This window comes from Topomyia yanbarensis, chromosome 2 (assembly GCF_030247195.1).
Source record: "Topomyia yanbarensis strain Yona2022 chromosome 2, ASM3024719v1, whole genome shotgun sequence".
Classification (NCBI taxonomy): domain Eukaryota; kingdom Metazoa; phylum Arthropoda; class Insecta; order Diptera; family Culicidae; genus Topomyia; species Topomyia yanbarensis.
This window is the reverse complement of record NC_080671.1, coordinates 162,196,970-162,212,407: the sequence shown is the minus strand read 5'-3', so window position 1 is coordinate 162,212,407 and position 15,438 is coordinate 162,196,970. Positions and strand designations below refer to the sequence as shown.

The following is a 15,438-nucleotide window of genomic DNA, read 5'->3' as shown; positions in this document are numbered from 1 at the left end:
GGAGCTGCACGCGAGAGAGAAACAGACCACGTGTGAGAGGAATAAGCTACGCAAAAGGAATAGAGAGAGCCACGTGGTAATTTTGAAAAGGATACGCGATTCACTGTCCTCCCAACTTGATGTAAAATTATCACGAATTTTCGAAAGTGAAGAAAACTCGTTTTTTCCACATAAAGGAAGAAAACTTTGTCCACTATTATTGCGTACTATGTTTACATTGCAAATCCATTATTTTGACGCAAAAACGTAAAGCAATGGCAGCAAACAGCATTTTGGTATTATTTAAAAAAGGGAATTATTTTTTAAGCCATGGTATTGATTTTGATGTTCGCTTAAGATTTAAATTTAAAAGCTTTCACTATCGAATATGCACAACGCATGTTATGCCACTGATCAGTACATCTGTATATCATTTATAAAGCAAAGCAAAAGAAATCGTGACAAGCAAGCTTTGACCCGTTTGACACAAGCTTTTTTGAGCTTCTTGAGATTTGTCAAAGACACAAGCACACACTATCATGTTGTGTTGTGTTGCTCTGTAATCATTCCAACTCACGAAAAAGTACTACGAACATCAACGTTCGCAGGTGGACAGTGGGAAGAAGTATTTATACACGCAACCGGCAAAAGTCCCACAACCACCTATCCAGCACCAGCTGTAGAAGTAAACTTCCCCCGGCGTATGCGTATATATGCTCAAAAATATCGCTCGTAGCAAGTCAGTATGTATAAAGTTATTGATGCAACACGTACACCATATTAACTGTGTCATAGATCTGACATCCTAATTTCTATTATCGCTCTGATTTTATCCGGCATTTTTAGAGGCTTCAGTAAATTTTTATTTTTGTGTACTGGAAGGATGTTGTCTGTGAGAAAGGCTTCCTCGTTTGCACCAATTACTATACGGTAAGTATAACTGAAATCACTAGAATTTAGTTTCAATGATTAGAAAAAAGTGAACAACTTTGGTAACTTCAGAACCTAATGGCGTAGTAGACTTATACCGATTTCGTTTTTAGAATCGAGTCGCTCTAGGTTCGCTCTGAGCTGTCAATTTTGTATGGATTTTGTAAATATTAGAGCGAACCTAGGGCGACTCTGATCTAAAACCGAAATCAGCATTACTGTTACATTACGGTTTATAATATTATGGATACGGACAATACATCTTGAGTTGCGGCCCCTGAGCCTACAATTCAATATTTCACACTTACAGGTGAGAAATCTGAACAATGACAACAGGAATGGATTTTTTTCTTTTATATTATCTTATCAGCCGGCGATTGCACATGTTCATTCCATCCTAAAGCCAAATAAAAAATGCAGGGTTAATTTTCGAATTCAATGCTTGAAATCAAATATACTGAAATCCACGACCTTTTTATGTAACTTCTTACACCCAGGAAAATTAATCGATTTTCATAATTATGATAGAAAATAGCATGTGATTGTTTTAAAAGCACATCTGAAATATGTATTTTTATCCAGCCTAATACAGTTGTTTGGGCAATGTTACGTAACTCGTCAATCTCATATACTGCCGTTCCAATCATATCTGTCCTATGTTCCAAATCATCCATTCGAGAAAAATGCGATCAAAGTTTCAAACATGTTCTTATGTTTAAGGTAAAACAATGCTGCAGCATCCCGTTTATCATTGTATTTCCATTAGTAGGACTGATTTCTGATAACTCACCATGAAATGTACTTTTTGTTGTCGTAAAATTCTCTTTTTGCCGTTAAAATTCTTTAACCGGACAATTATGCTTGGAATATTGATCTAAAACTAGCCAAATACAAACATGCTTCTCCTAGTGCAGGACTCGCATTAGCAAACCTGTAAAGCTATGGCTCCGAAAAGTTAGTTTTTCACTGTGTTGCGGTAATGTTTGCGATGCAACCTGGAAAGATGACGTTTTCGCTTGACAGCCCAGAAACGTAAACATAATAGTGGCTTAAAAAACGATTTCAATAGAATTGAGTTGAGTTCAAGCAAATCGGTGGTGGTAAGAGCGAGCCTGATTTCTTTTACGGGTTAAAATTCAACCCGACTTTCAGTTCAAAGGCCGCCAACCTAGGTTCGAAACTGGATTTAATTTCATTTGATAGCACTTTGTTTTGAAACAGACTCAATTTCAGCACCAACCGTATACGATATCAGGGTAAGTGGGAACGTGGTATTGGCATCTCTTACGAAAGGCTTCTAAAAGTATTTCGGAAAGACGCTTAGTTTCGCATTGGAATGTAATACCATGGTTTTGCTAAAGTCCTTATTTTAATTAAAATAATATTTATAAATTTCTTTGACATATATTTTGTTGATTTTATTTCACGGGACAGATATGCGTGGAACTTTCACGATGGGACAAAATGACTTGATATTTTTCCAAATTTTCAGAACAAGCTCTATGATTTGAATTGTTTTCATGAAAATATACTTGATTTTGTAAAGTTTGGCGATATAAAGGACATGGGACAGATATGCTTGGAATGGCAGTATACCAATATTGTAATATTTTGTATTATATAATATGTGCGCTTTCAATTAACGTAAAGGTTAAAATAAAGTGGACAGTAATCCACTTATCTGAGTATCGATACGTGATACAGCAACAGGGAACATATCGTTACATTCTTCATCTCGTTCTAGATTCGCTCGCATGTGTACAGGTGACTTGGGATCAGGTGCTGGAAAAGGTGGAGGTGGCGGTGGTTCTATCCGTGATGCTGGTGGTTCATTCGGAAGAATGGAAGTTGCTCACGAGGAAGAATATTTTCACAAACAGGTGAGGTTTAATCCAAGTTTTGTAATTTATGCTATATTGAATAATTTTCGGGAAACAAATTTACAGCGCCAGGAACAATTACATAAACTGAAGGAAAATTTAATTAGGCACGAGGATTTTCACGCAGAATCGATTAAGCATCATGAGGAAGCTATTGCTCGTCACAAGAAAGCTATTGAGGCGTTGAAGAAGAAATAAATGTTCTACATCACAAATTGAAATATTTGGACTGTTTGCTTTGTCGCACATTGTGTTTGATCGGTGAATAATAAAGCTATATATCATTTAATATTACGCTTGTACTCTATCTAATTACTTCGATTTATTCTATGAACTTCGCATGGAATTCTCCATCAGAACCCTGAAGATTTTATTCTGCACCACGATATGTTTTTTTCCAAAAAAATAAAATAGCAAAAACCAACCGTGCTGGGATTCAATCAAACAACAATACGGCGTAAGGTGAGCGATATAACTACTAGAAGACGCAGCTGGTCGTATCACTCTGTTTCGCTCCAGCACATTTTCAGAATTCCAGAACACTACAGATATAAAAAGATTTTACAAAAATTCTAGTTAAAAAGCCAATGTAGACACTACCTTCAACGCTCTGATTTTGATGAAGAATAAAGAGTTTCTTGTGCCGGCAAACAGTGACCGTATTTTTTTTAATACGTTTATTAGACACGGCATTTGCGAAAGCTTCTTACGTCGAAAATTTTTTTTTTCATCGCATGTTACAAAAAATTCTTAAGACTAACATAAGAGCAACCGAAAATAAAAGTCGCAAGGACAGAACATGCTTCGTATAAACTGTTTCAAACATATTAGAATATAAAAATCGTAAATTAACTTTAAGCGTAACAATCGGTCAGAGATCCTTTAGCATAAGAATCACTTAAAAAATGTTCAACCTTAAAACTCGGCAAGCCTTAACCTCCAGTATAAAAGTCGGTTAAAAATAAATAAATCGTTCGCTGAAGCATCCGTATATCATGATGTTCAAGCTTGAAAGTCGGCTAACAAAAACCTTTGTAAGAATCGGATATATTTTTACGGTTTATATACTAAAGGTTTTTTACCCGACTCTTACAAAGGATCCGATTTTTATGCTTAAAGTTTATATTCGGTTTTTATATTCTAATATATTTGAAGCGGTTGATGTTTTACGAAGCATGTTCTGTCCTTGAGACTTTTATTTTCGGTCGCTCATAAGGTCGGTGTTAAGCCAGACAGGACTAAGTCACAACATCTTAAAACATGAGATAATGATAGCCGTGGTTAAAGAATTTCTTCAGCTACATTCGACCAGATTTAAAATATGTTGCAAAATTGAAATTTTAGGACACTTTAAGGTTCAAGGAACTTTAGGTAAGTGTCTATACGAGCAAAACGCTTGGTAGTATGCGTAGGTAAAATTGTGTTCAAATTTGCCACCTGTTTATCGATGTAAAACATTTACAAAACTCTAAAAGAAGAATAACAGTCGATTGATTAGCTCGTCATGATTTAAATTATGCATAATAGGTGCTTTTTGACCTAACCCAATGGTTCTTTTGAAAAAGTCACTGTGATTTTTTGTCACACTACCACAATGTGCAGGGGCACGAAACACATCTGCGCAATGAAAAATTATTTCCAACGCATACTACCAAGCGATCAAATCATACACACGCCCAAAGAAAGTAACTTGAGCTTTAATTGGCTTATAATTGGCCTATGATGAGAGTATGAGAATAAACTGTTGTTAAAAAACTGTTGTTTAAAATTATAGATAAATTCCATGTATAAAGGATCGCGGTAAGCCAGGATGTCTCTAACAGGAACATGGATTTGTCTTCCTCGGGTTTGTACATAATCTACTAATTGGGATTTGGCTTCACGATATTCAGTGCAAGACCAAACAACATGCTCAATGTCATGATAACTCTCTTTGCAAGCACAATAGTTACCCTCTGCAAGTCCAATACGGTGGAAATGCACAGTATAATGATTGGACATTAGCCTAGACATAAAACGAATGGAATTCCGACCTATATCCACGCTTTTGAACCATGCCTTTGTTGATACTTTAGGAATAATTGAGAGTAGCCACCGTCCCAGATCTCCATTACCCCAAGATGTTTACCATCTAGCAAGCATCCTCTGACGCGAAGCTTTGATAAATTCATTAAAAGCGATGGGTCTTTAATAAATTTTACAATTTAGTGTACCAACTCATTGCACCCAGCTTTCTCATTGCCCAAAATAGTGCAATGGTCGTATACCCCCACTAATAACAAATTAAATTAATAACATTTTCTTGTTAGGGTATTCAGATATTCCCGTATCTTCCCTAAAAAGAACGGATCGCGATTATGAACCCTCATTGAGCGTAGAGCTTCAATTGATCTAAGTCTACTAGTGAGGATGAAATAATGGCTCGGGAGTAATGTATTAATTTATTAAACTAAAGATCTTATCTTGGTTATATAGACAGAGGCGGGTTCTACAAGTAACAGAGAAATTGAAAAATTATTATTGAAGATTCCAATGGACTAGACTATCGAATAACTTAGTATTTCAAATATACCTTCTACGAGTACCCGGTCATTCCGGTATTAATGGAAATTAATGGGCAGACGAATTGCCTACTTCGTTGGTCCAGAAGCTTGTTAGAACCATTGCCGATAGGTTGGATAAAGCACAAGATTCGCTCTTGGGCTGCATCCGAACATGTCAACCATTGGCGTAGCTTGCAAACTTGCGTTCAAATAAAAACTTTGCTGCCGGATGTGATTCCGAAAATGTTAAAGAATTTTGTGCATTTTTCCAAGCACAATTGCAGTATTCTAGTTAGGGCACTGACTGGACATTGAAAACTCAATTTTCACATGGCTATTATTCATTATTGTTGAGTATTATTCGTGTGATTTTTGTGAATCCTATTACGGAACTTCATATCATTTGATATGTAACTGCCCAGTAGTAACGCAATTGCGTATCCGGATTTTTGGTTCTCCATATATAGATGAACCTATGTACAGAGAGCTGAAACTCGAGGATATGCTATTGTTCCTAACCCAGTGTGGTGAAGAGTTATAGTTTAAGTCATATTTGAATGACAATATCTCTTCGGGGTGTTATCGTTCTGCTGTCTCAATATCTCCTCGGGGGTGTTGATATATCATCTCACTGTTTGAATAAAAAAAATGTAATCCCTCCGGGGGCTGGAAGCTTTATTTCTGTTACTGTAGCACCTACAGATCGTTCAGCATCTTTCCGGGGTTGCAGAATGCTTTGTTTTAATTGTTCTGTGTCATTGTTTTCCTTACCCCTAACCATACCACGTCCTCAATCCTTCCCATCAGGGAAATGATGAAAAGGCAGATCATGCCAAGGTACAAATCTCTGATCAACATGATGAACGTGCCATTTAAGCCTGTCGCTACTGATTCCTGATTACTGGTTCTGTTCGTCCTGTTCTCAACCTTCTTTTTGTTGTTGACGAATTTTCGCCTATCTTTTCTGGTACCTTCTGCGGTTTCTCTTGATATGCTGAATTTGTGTCGATGTCAGAGATGTTTTGAAGTTTTCTAAGCCACCGAGTCTTAATCTCCCGGCGAAGGTATTGGTCTCTTCAGCGTGCAGTATGGCGTGCTTATTACCGTGTGGGAGTAGCCTTTCATCGCACTGGTTATCTCCCCTGCTGCCTTTTGGCGCCATTGCTGACATTTCCGCCTAAGCAGTCTGTACCGGAAATAATTTCTTCTCCGCTGTTGCAACGCTCTGTTCCGTACTTTTCCAGTCCGTAGGGGATTATATACAAAATTGTGGCGAACAAGTAAGCTAAGTTTGTGATTTTTTAAAAGTGTTTTATGCAAATTTCATTTGAAAAAGCGAAAGGCGGTTCGTTGGTAATACTATCAAAGTTCGAAAAATCAAGTTGAATTAAAAAAATATCAAGGTTGTCGGAAGGTTGTTATGGCCCATCCCCTGAAGAGGTTTGCGGTGAACGCTCTCCAAGCCGAACCGATCAACTGAAATCCAAAAACAAAAAGATTATTGAAATATTATGGTGTACTTGAACGGATCGGTTTCTCAATAGAAAAAAAATTTCTTGCAAAAAAGATGTTGGGCAAAAAATTGAGTTTTGAGGTGTTTAGAAATTTTAGACATTAATTCATTGCAAAGAATCGATTTTTTTTTTGATGAAAATGAAACCATTTAAGTACACGAGAATGTAAATATAAACAATTAAAAAAATATGGGAATCGGATGAGTAGTGTTTGAGATATCACGTTCACCGCAACGGTACTTTTCAAAAAACTTAGTTCTGACATAACTGCGTTTAAAGTTTTGTGTCACCCCCTTTTGCGGAAGATGCCGGCGCGCTGTGAACGGCTGGAGTTTGAAATCTGGTGCTCCGAACTGGATGAAATTTTGCACAGATATTTTCAAAAGTAAGTTCTTTCAGAATATTGAATAAATTTGTTTCCGATTTTTTGAGTTCTTACTTTGTATATAACCCCTTAACGGACAAATCAAGGGTTCCTTGAATCTTAGTCAGCATCTGTCACTTCTTTCTTCACATTATTGGTCTTGTTGATAAAAGTTTACGACTCATCTACTAACTTCTTTGCCCTTTTCCACCTACACTGCTTTCATCAACGCGTTGTGTTGCTGATACTCTTGCTTCTTACATTGCACTTCCGCTGGTGATTCTTCGAAAGAGACCACGACTTGGTACGTGGTACTGCCGACTTCATACCATTCCCTCTCAAGAACGCCTACCTTAATTTCTTGTACCTCCATGTGCTCGTCCTCCCGGGACCACCGTTGGGTATTATTTCGGGAAGGATTGTGGTCTTGAAACTCTTCTTTTCTTGAGTCCTTTTGATTCTTTGCGTTGATTGAACAATTTAATTCCCACCTCGATTCGTTGCGTTGAGCCATTTAGCTTCTTGCTTTTTCGCCGTCTACTTGGGTAGAATATACCCTATTCTGTATGATTGTTCCCCGGTGGTGAATCTACCCTATACTGACTGAGAATTTTCCGGTGGAGGAATTTCTCCTGGTGCAGAAGCCTGTTTCTTTGAGCCATTTAGCTCCCCGCTTTGTCGCGATCTACTTGGATAGTCCACGGCGAATGTACACTACTCCAACGGAGAGATCCTTGACTGTGGACTTTCTCCAGATACCGAATTCCCATTTTTACTCCCTGGATTGCTCGTTCTTGTTTTTCTCTCATCCGCTGCGGTTGCTAGTACTGTGTTTGACCCGTGGCTGTCACTAAAGGACCATTCATAAATTACAGTGGCGTAGTAATAAAATTGTTTTGGGGGGGGGGGGGGTGGGGGGATGTGTGGCATTTCGAAAATTTTTAGAGAGCAGAAAAAATGCTCATAAACACCCTGAGCAGGAAAAAATTGTACAAAAACCAACAACTCAGGGAACGGGTTTGGCCAGCCAATACACCCGCTACAACTACTACTCCTGCACGGAACCTGATTCCTCCTCGGAACTACGCCATTACTTCTGGAAGAGATTTTTTAATGTGCACAGTACACACACCAATCCAATAACTTAGTAGTTAGTTGTTCTTGGTTCACAACGTGGTAATTTCTGTATGGCAGTAGGAAAGCTAGCTGTGGGTCGAGAATCAGCGCTCTTCCGCTAGGAGTACAATCGGGGCGGCAAACTTCAGGTTGTCTAATTTACTAGCCTTTTTTTCATTTAGAACCATACTTTCTGAGCTCCCGACTTGTTCGGAAACTACTTGGTCTAGTCCCTGACCTAGTCTACTCCGACGGAAAATTCCCCAGCGAGAGAAGTTTTCGCGAAACCGAACCAACCAGTCAGGTGCCGAGGTCAGTTCGTCGATTCCGGTGGAACAGGGCGTTCGGTTCGGTGGTGCCCCGATGACCCTCGACTCGTGGTGTCTTGTCGCGGTGTACTCAGTCTAGTCCCCGGTGGTGTTTACGCCGACCGAGAGTTCCCCGGAGAAAGAAGTTCTCCCGATACCGATTCTTCTTTGGTTTTCGCTATATTTCACTCGGGCAAACCGGTGGGGTGCTGTGGTCAGTCCGGCGACTCCGAGTGGAGCGTGGCGTCCCGGCGACTCAAACTTAGTGCTCTGTCGCTGTCTACTCGACTAGTCCCCCGCGGTGGAACTAGCCCACTCCGGCGGAGAGTTTCCTGGCAGGGATTACTCATTGTTCAACACACCATTTTCACAGTAAGGCGGTCACGATCTGTGTCACCACTCTGTTGAGCATTCTGTAGACGACATAATCCGAGTTGATATCCGGTCCTCTCGTTTCGAGCATCTCCCTGCGCGTCGCTTCGAATCTCGGACATTTAGAGACCACATGTTCCGGTGTCTTCCCGACGTTCTTACACTCCATTGCGTATCCGAACAGCAGAAGCAACCGTGGCCCGACACGAGCTGTTCCTGGTGAAAGTTCATCCACCCGTGCTTTTTATTGACCCACGTCGACAGGTTTGGGGTGAGCTTGTAGGTCGACATCCCTTCTCCGTATTGTCCCATTCCTGCTGCCACGTCGCTATCGAATCGATTCCCGCCATCTTTTTCACGTTTCTGGTATTTCTCCGATTGTCGAGTGCTAGACATCCTCCGACAGGGTGATGCAGATGGGGATCATCCCGGCGGTAACGCATACTGCCTCCGACGATATTGTTAAGTACCAGCTCGCGTCTTGTACGGCTATCAGCCGGAACGTCCAGTTCAGCTTTTCGCTATTCTTCTCAGATCTTACGCAGCGGTAAGCTCTGGTTTCCGTAAGCCATTTAGTTCACAGTTTTCTTGCGACTTACTCGGGTATGTCCACGCGGCGAAACTACCCTATGTCCGTTTCGTGAACCAATTAGCTCCTAGTTTTGTCACGATACGCGTGAGCCGCTTCGTCGCAACCTACGCGGTGTAGTCCTCAGTGGAAGATCTAGCCTCCACAACGAGTAAACCGGTAGGTGTCAAGGCCTATCGCCAATGTTCACTACAAGAAAATATTCTCAGAAGGTAACTTTCACAAAAGAAACTTCGATAATTCCATTTAAAATATTAGGCACATTTTTGTCGAACATTTTAAATTTTTCAAACTTCAAAAAAAAAAAAATTGGGGAGGGGGGGGAGTGTTTTGTCCCCAAAGCCTAATTGCTGCCATAGTCTAACCAGAAAATTAAACTCTTCATTGCTGATTAAAATCCAATCTCGATACAATAGTTCGTTATATTCTATGTATATGTACATATATTCTCAGCATTCATCAGAAACGAAAAAAGGCACAAGTATTTCTGAGATTTGAATTCGATGTAGGTAACACATTTTTATTTGCCTATTCTGAAACGTGCAAAGATGGAGTTCGTAGTTCCAGACATCACTTTCGTAACAAATTCTTTTCAGCTTAAAAATTGCACACACTTTAAATGTTACAAGCTCGACAAACATCTTTCGGTTTCCGCCTTCAGCTCATCAATCAGTTGCTTGCGAAGATTGATCTTATTGTCCAAACATGAAGAATACATCGCTCGTTTAGAGTCTAGTGCAGTGTTAAATTCAAGCATTACGCTGTCGAACTCAGGGACGGCATCGTTTACTTCGAATTTCAGATTACCGATAGCATCAATAATGGACTGAGGATTGTTGATAATGTTTCTCTTCTGAAACACCTCAAGCAGAGTGTACTTTTTGATGTTTGCTTCATCGTCCTGGAATCGTCCGTACACCTTGGCCACAACTTCACCGAGTGAGTCGTCCAATTTTTTGATACAGTCACTGAAATCGTTGCCGGCCCATCCCATGATACCTTCGAGCATTGGAACGTTGCTCTCCCAGCACCAGGGGTCAACAGACTCACCGTAGGCGATTGTTTCGACCTCTTCTGCCAGTATCGCTTGCAGCGAGTTAGTCTTGGTCGCAAACACATCGTGATAGAAATTGTTTAATGAGTCTGAAGCCTTCTGTTTCGCTTCGGAAACTCTCAGGATGGCGGAGTCCTGTGCATATTGGAAATCCGGAATAGAGGCACGCAGCTTCGACAAAGCATCCAGAGAGCTCTGGCGCTGTGAGGACAGGTCCGCGCTCTGCAGATCGAATCACTTGTTAGTTATTGTACACTTCGCTTAATTATATTGCTTAGTACTTACAACAAAAGCCACCAACAGAAGCAGGCCAAACACTTTCATGTTTAGTTGTTTAAGGATAAATTAGTATGTCACTGTTGAGATGGACCTTTCGAATGATACCTTTGATTCGATGTATAATCGCTTTTTATATGATTACCCATAGCCGAAGCTGATTAGCCTCATTGGGTGATTAAAAATTTCAATTGGCTTATCAGGATGGGATTTTCTTGGGTTACGATGAGAAACAATAAATATATATCTTCCTTGGAGTGTTACTATAGGTTATGCGTATATCACACTGCAAAATCGCAAATTCCCATGAACTCAATGTCAGTATTATTCATGCAAGGTTTTAGTCTTGGAGAAGGACAGCGATTTATTGAACATATATTGTTGATGTCTTTACTCATTCTAAGAATCGTACTGAATGGAGCAAATATTCTAACAAATTACCGTATGCCTCATTCGATTAAATATCGTGAACAGACGATTGTTTCTCTTCATTACTAAAAAAATGAATTTTTCGTTTATATGACATGGCTCAATGCGGTAGCTTAACTGAGCTGGTTAACTTTTATTTATCTATATATATATATATATATATATATATATATATATATATATATATATATATATATATATATATATATATATATATATATATATATATATATATATATATATATATATATATATATATATATATATATATATATATATATATATATATATATATATATATATATATATATATATATATATATATATATATATATATATATATATATATATATATATATATATATATATATATATATATATATATATATATATATATAGGGTTAAAGTTTATACAATGTAAAGATGTAGTAATTTCAACTGTGTGCTATCATTTTACATTTTCGCTTGGACAATCTGGAGCGTCACAATATGTAAGCACACTTTTCCAAGCTGACGAGTATAAAAAAATTCTGATTGGTGAGAAATATCACAATGTACATCCACTGGAGAAATGCTTGTTCCGATACAATCCCTTCAGTGTAATGGCTTCACACCAGATAACCAGCAGAATTAACATCAGAAAGTATCAGCACAAATCAGGGTATTGTGCAAACGGTACATTCCCAACAATCTCCTGAGATTTGTGCCTCCTGTAATTTCGTGCACCCACAGCAAAAATTACGCTTGTGGCCTCCCGTCTTCTGTACACTCGATCCTGCTGCAAATTTGCAGCATTTGTTACAGTGCGATACTCGTTGGGATAGATATGGGGCCCCATTCTCACAGTCACGTCGCCTAGTGACTAGAACAAAATTTCCTTCTAGTCACTAGGTGACGTGACTGTGAGAATAGGGCCCATGAAGGGGTCCCTTCCAGTAACTATGAAAAACCGGGTAGAAGCGTCGTCGGGTAATCGAACGGAGTTTTATACGCTCGAAGTACCTTCCTGCAGTTTGAATTTAGCTACAGATTTTGTTATATACAAGTACACAATGAATTCCCTTATTCCAATTAGCAAAAGCTGAACAGGAACAGTAGCATTATAATCAGCCAACCAACAATCAGCAGTATTGTCATAATATGATCACAGTCGAAGTGGTGAGTGTGCCAAATATTAGATTCCGTGCAACAGCTTGTGGGATGGCATGCATCTACAGTACAAGAAACGTTGATCGAGCTGATGCTACTCATTACCCATCACCACCATAATGCTGTGGATAATTGGATGGAGCAATTTGATGCTGTACTGAGGCATACAATACTGGACTCCTTATTTTGTTTACCGAAACAATTAGATGGCGTTTCAATTTCCAACTCGTGAATCGTGGAAACGGTGTATATAGTCTAGAAATAAAAAAAGCATTGATAACCAGATACAGTAAGAACTACAACACACTCACTCTGCATGACGAATTAGCGACGGCTAAAGGTATTCTTTGGTAGTGTTTATGGTTGGCATACGTTCGAACCTCGTTCTGGAAACATTTCTGTTACCTCCGGATAACAAGGTTGGCGAATGCTAATCGAAGTTTATTTAACTATCCATCGAGTCAGACAGGAGACTGGTCGTGTTTCCTGTTTTTCACACTCGGAATCTCCTCTGCTTCACCATGACCATGACATCGAAAACGAACGTTGATTTTTGAAAAGGCCTAATAACCATATTGACTAAACTCTTCAAATGGAATAACAGAGAAAGATTTATTTACGTTACGGTTTTGTTAAAATTATTTTATGTGGATTTTATTTTATGTAATGTGTATTGTCGGATAAAAATTCTGAATTTAATTAGTATTTACATACCAATTTGTCGTGCTCGTGTATTTTCTGAAATTACGATAACCAACATATATCACGCAAATATATAACTACCAATTCATTAAAAAAATCAACTAATTTGGAATAAATTATTCAGCGACCAAATTTTCAGACATTTTGTCTTTTTTCACACAGGAAATTCACATGGACTGCGTTTGAGCAATTAACTTCGAATCACATAAAGTTGATGTGTGAATCAGATAGATTCTACAGGATAGTCAAATGCCGTTTATAGGAATCACGTAATATATGTTGAGAAGCGGAAAATAATCATTTAAGTGAAAATTCACGTAAAATCAAAGTGGTTTATTTTTTGAGTGCGGGTAATGGAAATTTTACGATAGACAATATAACTCCTGAACAACCAGAGCAAAATGATCCAGATACTGTGCAGGACCGGCCCGTACGCACTCACCGAAAGCCTATGTATGTAAATGAACATCGTACCCTAAGAGAAGAGAAGACAATCGCGTAGCTAATTTGATCCAGTCCTAACCTCAATATTGAACCAGCTTCTGATTGGTCATTTTGCCAGTCATGAGCGTTCATTATATTTACAATCGGGATGGAAAACAGTGCTGCTGAATCTATTCTGGCTATTTTTCATACACATCAACATTTCGTGCAAATTGAATAAAAGACCTGAATGACGATATAGTTACGTCTACTGTTAAGAGAGATACGAATAAAAATTAAATTATTTTTTTAAATGCAGCTTATGCATTGTAAATTGTTGGTTGAGGTGCGATTTTCTAGTTACAATTATTTTCAGCAATTGCGAAAAGCATACAAAAGGAATCTGGCAACGATGAACGCTTGTTGTCTTTGGATTTACTGTCGGGCCTAGTCGGGAAAATTAAGAAGAGCAAGAAGCCTGTTGTCGTCTCTTCTCTTAGATCGTACCTAAAAAGTGTTGTAGGATAGTAAAGTTAATGGGGGATGTAGAGTCCTCATAATTCATACGCCCTTTACATACGTTAGGAGTGGCATCTTAGGTTATAGGTTTGGCAACGCTGATGACAGGCCATGATATAGAAATCCGTGGAGGGTATCGGTAGACAGAGAAGATTAGCAAGAAGAGTGAGTGAACGATGTATTGAAAATCAGTCAGAAAAATAAACGGAGTTGTAAATAAGCAAACGATATTTTGATTTGGATTCCGAAACTAGACTTTACAGTATCTATCGAGATTGTGCGATATTCTAGAGGTTCAATACTAACAATAAGGCGAATATAAAAAAAATCGTTTTTTGCCCACTATACCAGACGCTGCGACAATCATTGCTAAATGTTTAAATTTTCAATTCTGCAGCAACGCCTCTTTCCGGCGTTTTTCTCGAAACCCCATTTTTTGGAGCTGGCCGGAAACGTAACTCAAACAAATGATTTTTGATCCTATTGAAATTTTTACAGCATACTCAAAATTGATTTCTCCAGCGACGTACATAGGATTATATTTTTAATCAACAATTTTGTATGGATTTTTTTAGATAATTTTTCGGATAAGGGGGGTTTTTACTCATAAAAAGGCGGAATTTTTCGAGAATTTTTTTTTTATTTAAAATAAGTAAAAAACCATTTTAATTGAAAAAGTATCTCAAAAATTCAACGTAGGGGTTAGGTATTTTTTACAAAAGAAGGTGTATGCAACGTTTGAAAAAAAAATCGGTTAAGTAGTTTGTGAATGGCAGGTAAAGCACTATTCGGTGGAAATGAACATGAACATGTGTTGAATCCCTTCCATTGTTCACGATGGAAGACGTCGTGAATAGTTTCATCAGCGAACAACGATTTCATGCTCAACTGGTAGTTTACAGTTTGTCAGAATGTAATCTGCTATTCAAAGACGAACGGTTAAACTTTGTGAGGAGGTTTAGCGTTTCCCGACGATTCAATCCTTTGTCTTCTATCGCAAAGGCAAACAATATAATTGAATATGCAATTTGATATATATATATATATATATATATATATATATATATATATATATATATATATATATATATATATATATATATATATATATATATATATATATATATATATATATATATATATATATATATATATATATATATATATATATATATATATATATATATATATATATATATATATATATATATATATATATATATATATATATATATATATATATATATATATATATATATATATATATATATATATATATATATATATATAT

At 37.8% G+C, this 15,438-nt stretch overlaps 2 protein-coding genes across 2 annotated transcripts; one reads left to right on the top strand and one right to left on the bottom strand.

Moving 5' to 3' along the window:
• The first annotated feature begins 709 nt into the window (after positions 1-709).
• LOC131681942 (ATPase inhibitor mai-2, mitochondrial-like) lies at positions 710-3,078 on the top strand. The gene is made up of 3 exons (XM_058963044.1): positions 710-909; positions 2,654-2,789; positions 2,856-3,078. The coding sequence occupies exons 1-3, from the start codon at positions 863-865 to the stop codon at positions 2,985-2,987; spliced, it is 315 nt and encodes a 104-aa protein (XP_058819027.1). The 5' UTR covers positions 710-862; the 3' UTR covers positions 2,988-3,078.
• A 6,830-nt stretch (positions 3,079-9,908) lies between these two features.
• LOC131678436 (uncharacterized) lies at positions 9,909-11,046 on the bottom strand. The gene is made up of 2 exons (XM_058958592.1): positions 10,935-11,046; positions 9,909-10,871 (listed from the first exon to the last, which is right to left on the bottom strand). Exons 1-2 carry the CDS (start codon positions 10,971-10,973, stop codon positions 10,218-10,220), a joined length of 693 nt encoding a protein of 230 aa, XP_058814575.1. The 5' UTR covers positions 10,974-11,046; the 3' UTR covers positions 9,909-10,217.
• Positions 11,047-15,438: the final 4,392 nt, after the last annotated feature.